This window comes from Lissotriton helveticus, chromosome 9 (assembly GCF_964261635.1).
Source record: "Lissotriton helveticus chromosome 9, aLisHel1.1, whole genome shotgun sequence".
In the NCBI taxonomy this organism is placed as follows: domain Eukaryota; kingdom Metazoa; phylum Chordata; class Amphibia; order Caudata; family Salamandridae; genus Lissotriton; species Lissotriton helveticus.
Genome location: NC_136070.1, coordinates 1127782228 through 1127798746, shown reverse-complemented (window position 1 = coordinate 1127798746; position 16519 = coordinate 1127782228). Strand labels below are relative to the sequence as shown.

The following is a 16519-nucleotide window of genomic DNA, read 5'->3' as shown; positions in this document are numbered from 1 at the left end:
GCCCTGCACTGTGAAAGGAAAGAAGGAGTCATGTAAACAGAGTGCTACAGGACTGACCAGAACTGGTTTGGACTTGGCAAAGGCCTCTTTGCCATCAGAGAACAAAGAGAAACTGTATAAAAGAGGGGACCCAAACCCCAGAACTTTAGATCATTTTTGGGCAACAAGAAGAAACCTTTGCTGAGGAGTGGAACCAGAGAGACCGAGGAGAGACTATCCCTAAGCTGAAGTGCTGCTTTGGGGATTGGCCTGCAGTGGTTGCCTGACTGCCAGAGAAAGGAACTTTGTGCTTTATTCAACTTGTAAAGGATCTCCAAGGGCTCGAGAGAAGAGCTTGCCTCCTGCTGAACTCTCGGGGACAACAGACTTCAACCACAAGCTCCCAAGAGTTCTTTGGAAGTGCCTGCAGCTGTTTTGGGCCTTCTGAGGGACTGTGTGTCGCAAGGAGCTGGAAGCGCGACTCATGAAGAAGCGTGTCGCAGCCACTGCTGTCACATCACTGAACAAGGATGTCGCTGCTGTAGCTGTCTCATTGCACCGCATCACAGGAAACGTCTCGCAACATCTCGCAGCACTGAGCAAGGGTGTCGCCGCTGTAGCTGTCACATTGCACCGCAGAAGCGCCTCGCATCCACGGAGAAGCCGTCCGCCATCGCAGCCACTCTCGCCGCATCACTGAACAAGGGTGTCGCTGCTGCAGCTGTCACATCGAGTCGAGACATCTTGCAACATCGGAGGAGCGTGTTGCATCAAGAAGAAGACTCCATCTTTGTTTCTTTGCACCAGATCTTCAACGCATCACCGTCTTTGCGTGTAAGGAACTACCGCATCACCATCTCTGCAACACTTTCGTTGTAGAAGCGTTACGCATCTTAAGGTACATTGACTCAAAGTGTCGCATTTTAAGATCTAAAGAGAACTAAGCTAATTCTACCATTTTAAGTACAGTATTGTGGATTTTTGTCGTTTGTGGTCTTCTGTTAAATCTATATAAAAGAATACTAATTTTTAATATACAACTAGCCTTCCGAGAATTGAAACTAGCCCTCCATTGTCAACCATGAGATCCCAAGTTGATTAAATCTCTTAGATTAAATTTTTTTAAAACCCTCTCTGTTAGGAAAAAACAAGCTACAAGAGGAGGCTTGATATAATTTATCTCGGGCTGCATACACAGGTAATAGTAAACTTTTCTGGGATACTGTTAATCCACCCTTTTTAAAGAGCGGCTCTTTCCCCGAGCTGCTGTCTCACGTTACATGTGATGCCTGGGTCTCCCACTTTACCAAATTTTTTAGGTCCCCTCTTACAAAGAAGGAGGACAGACTAAGGGAGATAGATGACCCCTGGCCTGCTCTTCCATTGAATGTTACTGGAGAAGAAGTTCTACTAGCAGTAAATGGAAGTGCAGGAGGCAAAGCCCCATGACCTGACTTGGTACGTGTGGATGTTTATAAAACTGTTGCGGGCTTGTGGGGTCCAATTGTAACTTGAGTTTTTAATATGGCAACTATTACAGTGATTCCACTGTCATGGGGAAGGTCTATTATAGTACCAATCTATAAGAAGGGCAACATATCTGAAGCAAAGAACTACCTTCCAATATCGCTTTTAGATTCTACGGTGAAAGTGATGAGTAAAGTGTTACTCATGAGACTAGAAGATTGGGCAAGTGAACACTTGTTACTTTCCCTGGGACAGTTTGGTTTTAGAGAAGGAGTGGGAACCATAGAGCAATGTGTGAACCTAGATTTATTGATGGGTAAATATACATGGGCCAAAGGTGGTAGACTGTACCTTTGCTTTGCAGATTTGAGCAGTGCTTTTGTTTTAGTCGACCACACCATCCTATGGTCAACCATGCTCTCCATTGGTGCGCCTAGACCGAATATTAATTTCCTCGGTAGGCTATCTGAGAAATTATCGAGTACAGTCCACTTTGGCCCACGAGGCGACTGCACATTATTTGTCACTTGCACTGAAGGAGGGCGATCAATGTTGTTTAACTCCTGTTTCAAATTTAATGCACCGATTTGTACTACCGAGATTTAGATTAGGGTTTGTCCACCATTTAGTTGCCTTTCCTCTTATGAAAACTTGCCCATTAGATTAGATTCCCTGTTTTTATGACGGCCGGAGCAAACAAAGCACTATGCACTTGATGCGGTTTTGTGTTTTTTATTCCAATTTTAGGTGTCATTATTTAAAACCCCTTTTGCTTGCACGAGATATTAGATCACATATTTGGTGCTCTGAAATATCTGCTTGAGTTCAGTGACTACAGTTTGCCTTAATGTTGCACTTTGTATCTCAAAAGCAATAACATACGTAAATGTATTGTTCTTTGATGCTTTAACTAACCCTATGGAGACTGGATGGCCACCTTTTAGTAATTTTAAACATGTACCTCTGGTAGTGACATTTATGATTATAATCTAGATCTTGAATGCTATTTTTCTTTGTCCACATGTTATTATTTAATGTGCAGTCTTTTTCTTTATTTCTGTCACTCTTCCTTCTCATGGTCCAGATTCTTGGATGAATGGTGCCCCCATTTATACTTTTGGAATAGTGAAATACTTGAGGAAATGTCAAGATCAAATGGTTTTTCTTTCATACTTTTCCTTCATATTCGTACCATGCGCACAGTGGTGATAGAAAGGTGGTGAAATGTGCTTTAAAAATGCAGTGATAGTGATGAAAATGTGAATGATTAATGATATTGCAGGTTGAGGGGTACAAATATGTCCACAAAAATGAATTCTGTTTTAATCGAAAGGAGCCACTTACATGCTGACCAGTGAGCACCAATCGTTTAATCGTGTTTTCCCAGGGAGTGTGCCAAGTTAGAATAGTATGGTCACTGTCTTAGAAAGAAAAACATAAGAGCCTAAAATATAAATTAGACTAAATTGTACGCCAACGCATTTGTAATCAGGTGGACAGGATATTCATCACTTTAGTGCACCCATCTGCCAAAATCTAAATCGGCCCTAAATAATTAAAGCCCTAGTCAGCCCAGTATATTAAACACACCTCCTATGTACAGCACATGAAAAGGAATGGTTTGAGTCCACCACAAGCAGTATTTGCCTGGGTTGGTTGTTTGTAGAGCACTTGGACACTCACAGAAAATATCTGCATTTTGGGCGTATCTATGCATGCATTGAATATCTATAAACATTGTGCACTCACGCCCACTTATGCAGAATCGGAAAGACCACATGAATATTGTATGTTAACTTGTGGTAGGCCGTTGCAGGTTTAAATTAGCCTGATAGTATATTACAGGCCTTGAAAATATAGAATATTTTGGTGCACCACCACTAAAATTCTACCAAAATGTTGAGTTCTGACCCTGAAAGTACACCAAATTGTGGTATATACACAGATCTAGTGTATGAGTCCAGCTTGACATACACTTTGCAAATAAGAGCAGAATTCTGCTTCATTGATGAATTGGAATTCACAGCAGTAAAGAACTATTTTATAGAAATTTAAAAAAGCAGTATCAAACGCGGTCTTTGCTTGGCTCATCCTGTGGATCTTTCCATATGAATTTTATGGTTTGTCAGCTCTTGCCTGCTTCAAATGTATACTTTGTTTATGCACATTTCTACATTCATTGAACACTATTCAATTGATAAGTTATTTAGGCGGTTATAGTCTGTCATTGCATTGCAGTTCAAAGCAAAATTATAAAGTAAACAATGCTTATTCACATACAAAGAAATTTAAAATAGTTTTACAATTTCCAAGCGCACGGTTAAAAACATCAGACTATCCATCCATATGTGAAAGCATATGCCCTTGCATTTAAAACAAACATTGATTTCCCTTCATAAATGTTAATCCTTATCAAGGCATCAGTAATAGAAAACAAGGGCTATTTTATTTTTAAGAGACTGCAAGTTGTCGTTCAAAGGCTGCTATTTTCATTATTAAATCGAACTAAATCCCCCAAAAGAGATCCTAATTTGAACCGTGAAGAGTGTTAAATTGCTTCTGCAGCTGACCATGCTACAGAAGGTGTGGCTTAAGTATTTGTAGGTCTGTTGTCTCTATTATGTTGCCAACAAGCTGCCATCCAAATTTCACAGTTTTTGTTTTATCAATGTGTACCTTAAGATAATTTGCAATACAATATTCATATAGGACAGTGTAAGAAATTGGGTTATTAGTTGCGGTGGGGGGGGGCGTAGGTACCTACCGCATGTTATAACCACAAATCTGCTGATGGTGAAAAACTAAAGTCACTAAATATACCTGAGCTCATTAGCTTTGCTGCAGACCAGACAGACTTGACTTGGAGGCAATGTGTAAAGTATGTATGTAGTACTAAAACAGTAATAAAGTAAAAATGCAATACAGTCAAAATCCCAAAGTGAATTATAAAAAATAGACTATCAATGAATGAACAAAATTGCACCAAAATAACAAAAATCCAATAAGGTGCACTGTAGATATGGTTATTTGAAGTTTTATTTACACATAGCACCAAGAACCAACAAGCATTGGCATAGCCAATAGGTCTCGCCTTTGGGACCTTATAAGTGTTTAGTTATCCAGCACAATATCCTTGGTGCAACAACATCAACTGTTGCCTGGCTAAACACTTATAAGGTCCCAAAGGCGAGACCTATTGGCTATGCCAATGCTTGTTGATAATATGAGGGCCTGATTACAGAAAACCACTTGCACATGTAAGTTCATTTTACATGCGGACATGCCTTGTCAGCGGTAGTGATCACTATATAAATGCAATTACAATTACCATGCTTTACAAGCACAAAAACTTAGCTAAAACTATCTCACCCTGAAAACAGGGTGAGATACTACTCTTTGAAGGAGTAAATCCATTTAAAGGGGTTCATGGGAAGGAAATACCCCCACATGTGAAAGTGTAATGGTATGGGTTTCTCCATTACGATGCATTTTTTTTCCATGGAGAATTACTAAATAAATGCTCGAACGAACATGGATAAAGGCATTTTAATATATGCAATTATACACTACATTCAGTTACTCATGATGAACTTTCTTCACTCGCATGTAAGAAGGTAGTTTCCACGAGTTCTCTTGGAATCTGCTCTCAGACTTTTGAGGGGAATTCAAAACGTTTACTGATCTCCACCAACACAAAGGGGGTTGGTTGGAGCTGTAGACTGCAAGTTTTTAAATACAGGCCCTCGATATTGACTATGGCTAAGATTCTGGCGTCCATACAAATGTGAGTGAGTGGTTTGCCACGGAAAGAAGCAGAAGGGTGGGTGATGGGCAGAGAATGCTATGTAAATAGCTCATACAACGTTCTAAACACTAAGTATTTATGCGCTCCGCTAATTGAAAGGAGATGGTGATTTGAGGAGCTGACAGCGAATAATACGCTGTTCATTCATAGGTGTTCCTTTGACAGAACAAGTTCAGTTAGCTCCCGCCCCTCTACCCGAACAACTAGGAGCAGAGGGACGTTTGTGATGCAGATAAAGTCTTTGAGTCCGCATACTATGTAAGTGGGTAATTTCACAGATCCTTGCTTTGAAGTTTGGCTCTGCCCTTGCTCCGTGAGGTTCTGCCATTCGGGAGTGCTGAAGTGAAGAGTAAATGATGAGGTGTTAATACAGCGCGCGCTTCCGAGCCACGGACCTGGAAGATCTTATCAAGGAAGCAGCGTAATGTGGGCGGGCGCGCCTCCGCTTGGCACAAGCCACTTATTTTTATATAAAAAAGGGAATCCGTCTAAAGAACCTCAACCCAAGATGTCAAAATGGCTTAACGAATTTAGCGTGAATTCCAAGGCGGATTTATGCCAGTTGCCCAGGATGGGACCAGTTTGAAAAGAGACTTGCCCTGTGCAGAATATTTAAATAGTGTCTCACTGGTTCAAAACGTAGTCCCAGCGCACGCTGCTAATCTTCCTGTGCCCCAGGCCTTGCTTTAGCCCACCCCCTTTTGTACCATTTTGTTTGCCATAAGTTGGCAGGGTATGCTCAGACGTGAGTCCCTTGCTCACTTTGCCACTGGATTCAAGCAAGCCGGGCTGAAGACGGCTGAAATGCCAGAAAGCGGTCCTCGGAAGCTTGTTTCCGGTCCAGGGAAGGCATGGCTTGGCAGTTCGGGCTGGACTGTTCCCATGAGGCACAGGGTCAGACTGATTTGCATATGGCTATGTCTGTACTGGGGTGGCAGAGTGGGCTAAAGAACGGTGATGGATTAAACCCAGATCTGTTGACTGGGTGTGAGTGTTTGATTGGTTCAGATGCTCCGTCCATCACCACCCCCTTTTTTACCATTTTGCTTTAGAATGAGGCGCGCAATCCATTTCAAAGAGGGGGTGAATTTATCGTAGGCGCTCCCGGCACTGTCAGCGAAGAATCAAGAGGTTATCCATTGCTCTTGTAATAACCGTCTTGACAGAAAATAATATTTATATCAATAACAAGCCCGGGAGTTGTGTGCGTGCGTGCGCTAAAAGGAAGCTTAATGAGCCATGACCAAAGAGGAGCAAGCCCGGGAGTTGTGTGTGCGCGCGCGTGCTAAAAGGAAGCTTAATGAACCATGACAAGAGAGAGGAGGAAAGTCAGATGGTACCTCTGCGCGTAACCACAAGCTTTAGGCCACAAGCAAAAGCGAGTGGTCGGATTTTTAAAGCCCACTTACTAAATGTCTCGCCAGACAAGCGCATGCGCTGGCTCAGGCAAGACCTAAAAAGTGGCAATGTTAGTCAATGATCGTGTGAGAATATGACCTAGGTATAATTTGATGCTGACTGCCAAGGAGCATGGGTTGGATTTACTAACAAGGTTCATCTTGGTCAAAGATTTCACCTTCTGACTTAATCATCTCAGTACCAATCGACGACTGAGGTACACTTCTTAAAAGGGAAAAAACAGGGCCTTAGGGGGGAACTTACAAGAGACTGGCAGAATGACAGCCAGAGACAACAAGAGAGTCCAGTCTAGATCCAGTTTCCATTGGCTAACTGGGCAGTTGCAGGAAAAGACCTCTAGTAGCTTTTTGTGGCCGTGTATCTTTAGTATGAGGTCAACCTTTTGACCCTTGGAGTCCACTTCTTTATTCCAGGGTCAAAATGGAGAGCAGGTTCAGTCTTCTAGGCTTTTCTCTGGTCTCAAATAGTAGATTCAGTCCTCTTGTGATCTTCCACAGGTCCATGAGTGTTCTGAAGTGGGTGCCTGGAGATCATTTAAACCTGGCATGAGCTGGTGGGTGGAATGCCCTAACCAATTGGGTAAAGGTTCCGAAAGCTGCCCCTACCCATTTTGGGAACCCTCAAGATATCCAAATCCTTCCGCCACACTAAACCTGGGCTCTGTTGTACCTCCAACAAACTCAGAGACAGAAGTCTGGTAGAACAAAATTGAGCTTTCACCAACGAGGCACGTTTTTTTGCCATTCTGTTCCCCTTCTTTGAAGTGCATCCATGATAATTCAGCTGTCCTGTCAAACAGGCTTTGACTCTGTAATGTAAAAAATAAGCCAACTTTGAATGGGGCCGGTTTTCCTGGGGATACAAAAAAAATACAGGACCAACGGTCAGCTAGCATTGCCTGTGACAGGGGAGAACTCTTTGATGTGCACCCCAGATGTCATGAAAAACCCCAGCAGACCTGACGTCAATTGTGAAGGAGGCCAGTCTGATTGTGGGACCAAACAAAGGGTGCAGGCCTGGGTGTTAGCTACATCGGCATGTGGCAGGGTATGTCTCTCTGAAATTTGTCCTTGTGCCCAGCTCACAGGCCATCCACTCAAGGGAACACCACCACCTCCCCACACCCAAGGCCTTCTTTCCTTGCTCAGGGTGCAAATTCATATTTCATTCAAATGATAATTACTGGCTTGCAGAAGAGGGAGAGCAACATGCAGATTTAGCTTCCAGGAACTTCAGGCGGGATAAGGGTAAGTTTCTAAAAGTCATCTTACCAAAATATTTATCACAAATCCGACTTCACCAGTTAATAGGGCTTGTATTAAATATTTCAAAAAGGCTCAAAAATAAATTTGTAGCTGTTTAGTTGACAGAGATAACATTTATTAAACATATCATATCCGAATGCTTTACTATGAAACACCTAGCCCTGCTACATGAAATTAGCTTTCTGGGCTTTTTACCTGTAAGGACATGCTTCACATTAAACTTTTACATGCCCTACTTTTAAATACCATGCACCCTGCCTTATGGGCAATGAGGCCTGCAAAGTGGTGACTTATTAATATTTAAAATGAAGGTTTAGGCCTGTCAAAAGGGGTTGTTTTTACAGGTTGAATTTGCAGTTTTAAAGCTGCGTAGCCAGGCTACGCTGGTAGGGCTGGATACATGCTTTACAGTGCCACTGCGGTGTATGGCACAATCAGTGTTTCAGTCAATGGGTTACATTTAATTTACAGGCCCGGAGTACACTTCATACCTTATACTAGTGAATTATGAGTAAATTAGATGTGCCAGTTAGAAGCGTGCCATTTCTACCACGTTTAAATGAGGAGCAGAAGCACTTTATTGCTGGTAAGCAGGGCCAAAGTGCAGAAAGGCAAACAAATCCAGGGTGACCCTGCATAAAGTGCACATTTCCAACAGACACCCATTTCTTATAGCAGTTCTCTAAATCTTTAAAGAAAGAAAGATCTAAAGGTGTTGATGGCCTACAGCAATTTCTTAGCCAACGCGCATGGGGTTGATTTGGACAAAGTAACAGAAGGTATTGAACAGGGTTCTCTTGGTAACATATAACATTTTTACCAATAGAGAGGAAGACCCGCCAGTAAGCTGTTGCAATGGTCTGAGTTGCTTAGGACAAGAGTGATGATCAAAGTTACAAGAAGTGTTTATATATTTTGCTACTGTAGGAATCTGTGCCACCATCATATTTCAACTTCACGTTATTCATTAACTCAGTTGGTGGGCCGTTCAACTGGGAATGAATGGGCCATTCAGGAAAGCAATTACTAGGTTTCCTTCAGGTTGCATTCCTTCCTATGAGCGATTTTCACCCAGGTGACCTGCGGCATTCAACTGATCTTCAGTTTGCAAGTGTCTAGAAACTAGGTGTGACTGTGTGTTATGTTTATAGCTGGCTTTCCCTAAGCATAGAGAGTGCTGGTCAGGTTCGGACAAATCTGTGAATGGACCATTTTATGGCCATTTGTGGGCTTATTTTATATTCTAATGGGATGGTTTTACTGTTGTTTTCCCTGGTAGTTCCACAAACTGTCTGCAGCAAGCTAAAATCCATGCAGTCTCCCATACCTAGCTAAACACTTTTCCATTGGGCCTTTCTTTGCAAGCCACTTTTTTTAGCTAATTCACTAATGAGGCCATTTTTACTTTGGTGCCCAGTGTATTTTCTATCCCAGCCCGACCCTGGTGTTGATTAGCTATAATGCCAAAGATTTCCTCAGGATTGCTTACTCAATAACCCAAGGGCTATGATGGTCATCAGCTGAAGGTATTCACAATAGGCAATCATCTAATCATGGGGTGAGTGACTGAAAAGTTTCAGCGCCCCGTCCATCATCTCCTTATGTTTGCTTTGTTCGCCCTACGTTGGCAGGGTATGCCCAAACGTGGGTCCCTTGCTCACTTTGCCACTGGATTCAAGCAAGCCTGGCTGATGAAGGGTGTTACCCAGAAACCGGTCCCAGGATGCTTGTTTCCGATTCAGGGAAGACCTGGCTTGGCAGGTCGGTCTGGACTGTTCCCATGAGGCACAGGGTCAAGACTGATTTGCATATAACTGGTTCTAAGCTGAGGCGGCTAAGTGAGCTAAAGAAAGATGATGGATTCAACCAAGATCTGTGACTAGGGGTGAGTGTCTGAAAAGTTTCAGCACTCCGTCCATCACCTTCTTGTGTTTGATTAGTCTAATCATAACATTTGTATTGGGTTTCTGAGTAGCTAATTGTACGTGTCTGTTTTTATCATTTCAGCTATTGTTGAACAAGAAATGAAGAAGGATTGGTTATTTGCACCCCACTATCGCTATTATGTAAGAGAGATGAGGATTGAAGCATACAGTCAGCTTTTAGAATCTTACAGGTCATTGACACTTGGCTACATGGCAGAAGCATTTGGCGTTGGGGTGGAATTCATAGATCAGTAAGTTTATTTTTATAGTTTGACTGTTGTAGTGTACTGACTGTATCTGTGTTCTTCACCAATATTACAGGCAGTACTTGGTACTACTTTAATTACATTCTGCATTCACTTGCACCATTTCACTTCTCTCTGCACAGAGTCAGCAGGACTGCTCATTTCTTGGCCACGGTTTCATTTTGCCGTCTTTACTGGCCTTAACTTTTTTTTTGTCCGAATGGATATAAAAACGATTTGAGATATGGATGTAATTTAGCCTTTGACCCTGTTCCAGGTAGGTCGCTCCACACACCGCGCAGCTTCACCTGTCTGTGCCGTGACCTGAGGCCAGCTGTCCCCGCTGCTTCATGTGTTCGAGGCCCGCCTCCACCCACAGGCTACCACCTGCGCCTCGTCCCTGGTGGCCAGTGGTAGGCCATGAGTCTGTTTGGTGTTATTTGTACTGGTTTTCTGCCCATATTGCTTTGCCCCTTCACTGTCATTTGCACTGTATTTTGATTTTATTTACTGCTGTTTGGTGTCATTTGTACTGTTTTTCTGTCCATACTGCTTTTTCCCCTTCACTGTCATTTGCACTGTATTTTGATTTTATTTACTGCTCTGTGCTCGTTCTGTGCCTTTTGCCTCCTGTTTTCCCTTCACCGTGTCTCCCGCTCTCCCGCCGCTGCGTCTCCTGCAGGACGCCCAACGCCCCAAACCCCCCCCCCCCCGCTCGCCCATTCCTACGATTTTCTCCCCCCCCCCCGCCCAGCGCCTGAACCTCTGGCGCTGTACAACGCCACTGTGAAGGTATCAACCCATGCGGTAATAAACAGGACTTGCCCACGTAATAGTGATAGGACACAACAATCCACTTCCGTAGCAAAGACAGTTTTTTTATTAATTAAAATTCATAAAAAGCCACAATAGCAATAATTATTTCTAAAAAAACATGCGATACAATTGAACAGTTAAATGAAATACAATGAAAAATAATACACAACAATTACAATTTCATAAAAACATAATATTAATTCCTGAGTCAAACATAAATAAACATGTTGTCATATGTTGTCGACGCGCGTTTCGGCGACCAGCGCCTTCTTCAAGACAAACAAACTCTCAGGTTCTTGCAGACTTGTACATGCACACAATATGTATTGTTGGCACGACTTCTCACACTAGGGGAAAGGCTACGGCGTTTTCAATTGATGCGTGTTAATAATTCAGCATCAGTGGTTCATAAATGCGAACAAGGTGTTCTTTATGGATTGTAAAGATCTCTTAGAAGAAAATGCTCACGTCCAAAGCTTTGCTGGCGAAGGATGTAGGGTAAATGAAAACACGCTCTCCTGATTTACTTTTTTTAAAAGAGGAATTGCGTAATAATGAGACAAATATGCTTCGCCTCCACTGTTCCGAACCGGCATAAATAATAAGCTAGCTCTGGTTCCCGTTGTCCGTTACGCCAGGCATATAAATTTCTTTTGGGGGATATTTTTCTGCCGATTCCTACGTTGCTGGCTAGCGAGGATAAACGCGCCAGAACTGCTAATAAAAAACGGATCAGTGTGTGGAGGCTTGCTAGTTCGATAATCGTATCCCAACGCCACGACACCCGACTCCACTACGATGCCAGCACCCTCCACGCTCTCAACTCCGGACGAGAACACACCTGCTTCCAGGCCACCCCGAAGCGCACCCAAGGACCCTTCATCTGCCGGAACTGCAGCTTCACCAGCATCTGCCCCGCCAAACCTCTGCCCAGGCATGAGCCCAACTACCTCGGATGCATCGTCCCCAACACCCGCTCCGCCCGCAAACACTCAGTTGAACTCTGGGACCTCCTCAACTCAACCTCCCCAAACTTCGCCTTCCTGACAGAGACCTGGCTGAACTCCGCCTCAGTACCCGACATCGCCATAGCCATCCCGGAAGGCTACAGATCACCCGCAGGGACCGCACCAACGGAGTAGGAGGAGGAATTGCCATCGTCCACAAGAACACCCTCAGAGTCTCAACCAACACCGACGACAGCCTCAGCACCGCCGAACACCTGCACGTCCAGATCCACACCGACCCCAACACCACCCTCGGAGTAACCCTCATCTACAGACCCCCCCCAGATCCCTCCACAGTTCAGCTACTCCATTGCCGACTTCATCAGCCAACGCCCTCGCCTCCACGGACTACATCCTCCTCGGGGACCTGAACTTCCACCTCGTGAACAACAACGGCACCAACTCCACCAACCTGATCGACAACCTCTGACTTAGACAGCTTGTGACAACACCCACCCACGCCGCCGCCCGCACGCTCGACCCCATCTTCTCTGCAAGCCCTCATGTCTCCTTCAACCACAGCACCGAACCAGCCATCACTGCATCCATTTCACCTTCAGGAAGCCCACCACGCACCACTGCACCCAACTGATGCCTTGTCGCAGCTGGGGCAAAGTCACCGAAGACCAGCTAACCACCACCCTCACCCTGAGCCCACCCGCCGACACCGCCGCTCGCAACCTCAGACAGTGGATCGACCACTGCGCCAACACCCTCACCCCACACAAGAAACCCTCCAACAGCCACACCAGCAAGAAAGCCACCTGGTTCACCGAAGACCTCCAGGCTTCCAAACGAACATGCCGAAAACTGGAGAAGAGCTTGCTCCGCGAACGAACACCAGACCGCTAAGCAGCCCACAAGAACGCAACCCGCAGACACCATCACCTCATCAGAGCCGCCAAGAGGGCCTCTTTCAAAGACCGCCTAGACAACAACGCACACAACAGCAAAGAGCTCTTCAACATCGTGAATGAACTCTCCAACCCCAGCTCCAACACCAACAACATCCCACCTACTCAACACCTGTGCAACTCGCGTAGAAGTCTGGCACACATTCAAATACGCCCTGTTAAAATGATATGAGGGCAAAGAAGTCATAAGAATGAGACAAAATAAGCAGTCTTTTCTGATTGGCTTTATCACAATTTCAAGAAAAGTAGAGAGAGGTGATGTAAAAGCAGGAGATGCATTGGCATATTGTTGAATAAGTGGATGAAACAGACTCCCTTAGTTACTGTACAATTTGTTTATTCTTGTATCTCAGCTTCAGTTGTTGGTTAACAGTAAATGAATCAGACTGTAATGGAAATTATTTTACCGATAATTTCAGTAACAAAGAAAACTGTTTCAAACTGAATAATTTAATTGCTAGATTAATTATTTGTTTATGCTATTTGAGTAACTGTCAAAGAATGAGTAATATAACGAAATTAAGAAAAATAGTATATGAGATATATAATTATAGTAACATGTAGACATGATTTCAAGTTACAGCCACATTTTAAAATGCATTCCATTTCTCTTTCTTTCCAAATCAGAGAGCTTTCAAGATTCATTGCAGCTGGAAGGTTGCACTGTAAAATAGACAAAGTAAATGAGATCGTAGAAACTAACAGGTATTGTATGCTTAAAGTTATTTCTCTTTTCTGTCCGTCACAATCTTCTTTAAACTCTGTTTTGGGCTAACTGTCTAAGTGAGTATCCATTACCGATATTAAGTGTGGTCACGTCTGTTTGGATGTGTGCACAGAACAATTGAAATGTACTTTTTTGATGAAGGAACACCAAGCATGAAGGTTTACTATAGTTATAATGACAATCGGCGATTTAGAAAACTTTTTTTTATATATAGATCTTCTTTGGTTAATGCAATTTTTTTTTTTACAAATATGGGTGATTATAGTCTTTACTTTAGAAATTTTATTCGATTTTTCCAGTTAAGATCATAAAAGTACATAAAAACAGAAAACTGCAGCAGCCAGCGTACAAACCTGATTCATGTTGGTTCAAAGAAAGCCTAAGTAAAAAGTTAATTATGAAAATTCCAAATACATATGCACATACAATTACTCAAAATATAAGTTAAAATACAATTGATCTAATATTAAAGTGATGACTGGAAAATTATGAGAAGCACCATTAAGATCCGTGGGATCAAGTTCATGCGGAATCTCAATAAAATTAATTTGTGTTGTATTGTTGGGATATCCGCTATGTAAGAGTATCCTCGCTCTAACATGGGTGGAGTTAATTGATAGGCAAGGACCAACTGTTTATTATAATTCCTCCCCCTACGGATATATTGGGCAGTCTGCATAAATATGTCAACCAGGCTCTACCTTGACATCTTTGTACAGGCAGTTGGGTCCTTAAATAGTTATTTCCGTCCCATAGCAGTCAGCTCCCGTTCTACATAGTTCAGCCATCTGATCCTACTGTAGTTCTCCAGTTTTAGGCAACCTCTAATTATATTTTGGGTTAGGGTCACCATTTCCCTGCACAAATGGAGAGCCACAGTAGGATCGGGGCTGGCCTGATTACGTCTGTGATGTAGGGTAGGCCCAGTTCTATGTGTAAAGTAATTTGAGTGAGATTGCAGGTGAGGCACCAGGGACTTAAAGAAACTATTCTCAGTTGTTTGAAGTGAGTCATTCGGTGCCATACCCCAAACACCTGCCGCGTGCATTGCCGCAGACTTTTTTTTAGCGCGATAAATCTGTTTAATGGGAACTAATGGCTTTGTGCCCAACCTATTGGAAAAGGAGTTTATCGCTGTTAGGCTCCTCTCTATTCCCAAAACCCTTCCCTCCATCAGCTGTGACCATGTTTGGTTTTTATCAAAGAGTACCCCCAGGTAAGAGCAGGAGTCCACCACCTCAATTTTTCCCGAATCCATATGGAGATGCGGGGTTTTATCTCGTGTATCAGCCCCAGCTATATATTTTGTTTGATTGACTTTCAGGTCCAATGAGTCCATGAAAGCCGCGTAGGCTGATATAAGAGAATGGCTGCCTAACCCCCTTCTGGCGATCAGTACGGCGCCGTCAGCGTAGGCCAGAATAGGTAGCCGTTGGGAATTGGACTCAGGAACATCCGGGGTTGCGCCCGCGATCGTTTTTTCAACGCCGTTCGTGTAAATAGAAAAAAGGAACGGGGCGACAACGCAGCTCTGCCTTACCCTCCTTGAGATCTTGAAGGGGCGGCTGCATTCCCCGTTTTTCCCTAAGCGGACGAATGCAGAAGCATCAGTGTATAATTGGCGAATTAAATCTATTGTAGCCGATTCGAACCCCATCTCTTCCATTATATACCAGAGCTTGGAGTGGGAGCCGCAGTCAAATGCTGCTGAAAGATCCATGAATGCAAGATAGATTTTCCTACCCTTCGCTCTAGTATATTTGTCCATAATTAATAAGAGTTTCAAACACTGGTCTACGGTGCCTTTTGTCCGCTGAAACCCTTATTGTGGCCACATTAGAATAGTTATAAGTGGAATTTGGTGTGAGCGCATTTAGATATCCTGCTGCAGCATCACTACAGGTTGTTCCAGTGAGCCATTTTAATTAAGTCCTTTAAAGCAGGAAAGTGTTTACTGTGTGTTTTGGATATGCATATTGATTTCACTTCAGGTACCCTTTTTTTCGGGGTTTTATATAGTGTGAACTTCACCTGAAGTTTTCCGGTATCAGAGTGCTTTACATGAGCACCAGTTACGTTACACAAGGAACCATTCAATTTTGATAGGCACGGAGAGATCAAGTTATTTGCCCAGAATCACAGGATGTTGAGCGTCATTGCCGAGACTGGAACCTGGTTCCCCAGATTTGACATCCACCGCCCTAGCCGTTAGGCCACATCCTCTCCCCAGCTACCTGCTACACAGCATTGTTGTCAACTGTTTATAGCTTGTGCTTTGTCCCTTCCCTGATAACTGAAATTCACGCTCTTGCGTGAACATTACTGTTGAAGTTTCAAGTGCTGCTGTTTCTTTTAGTACATTTGTTTTTAGTGTTAAAACCTTTAACCTTTTGTTTTTGTCTTGACAGACCTGACAGTAAGAACTGGCAGTATCAAGAAACCATTAAAAAAGGCGATCTATTATTAAACAGAGTTCAAAAGCTTTCTAGAGTAATTAACATGTAAAAATGTTTTATTTGAGACCATTTTGAAAGTCATCTATTAATGTACCATGTAGCTTGAATTGTAGATGATTGCGTCAAGCGATGTGTTTTGGGATTTTACATACAGTACATGTAAACACTTCTAAACCTTAAAACAAATAAATGTTTTCTTCTTTTCAAAAGTAATATTGGTCCATTTTTCCACAAATATATTCGCCACGATTAATCTTTTTTGTACAACAATTATATTTCTTTAAAGGAAGACTTACCAAGGTAAACGCCAAAACTGTACCTAACTGTATTAATCAAATCCAAGAACAGCTAATAGTTGAAATGCCTTAATAAAACCAAAGATCCGTCCCCATCCTCTGATCTTCAATAACACATATAAGGCTCTGAATATCTCTGCTCACGAACGGAATCTCAGAAAACAGTAACTGGAGAGGAAAACTTGTACAAACCTTTTA

At 43.0% G+C, this 16519-nt stretch overlaps 1 protein-coding gene across 1 annotated transcript in view; it reads left to right on the top strand.

Annotated features, from left to right (window-relative positions):
* PSMD6 (proteasome 26S subunit, non-ATPase 6) overlaps window positions 1-16238 on the top strand; it is a 57730-nt gene extending 41492 nt beyond the window's left edge. Inside the window, exons 6-8 of the mRNA XM_078661543.1 lie at window positions 9943-10111; window positions 13470-13547; window positions 15978-16238. Coding sequence (XP_078517669.1) covers window positions 9943-10111; window positions 13470-13547; window positions 15978-16074 — 344 coding nt within the window. The 3' untranslated portion in view covers window positions 16075-16238. The remainder of the gene's footprint in view (window positions 1-9942; window positions 10112-13469; window positions 13548-15977) is intronic.
* The last annotated feature ends 281 nt before the right edge of the window (window positions 16239-16519 follow it).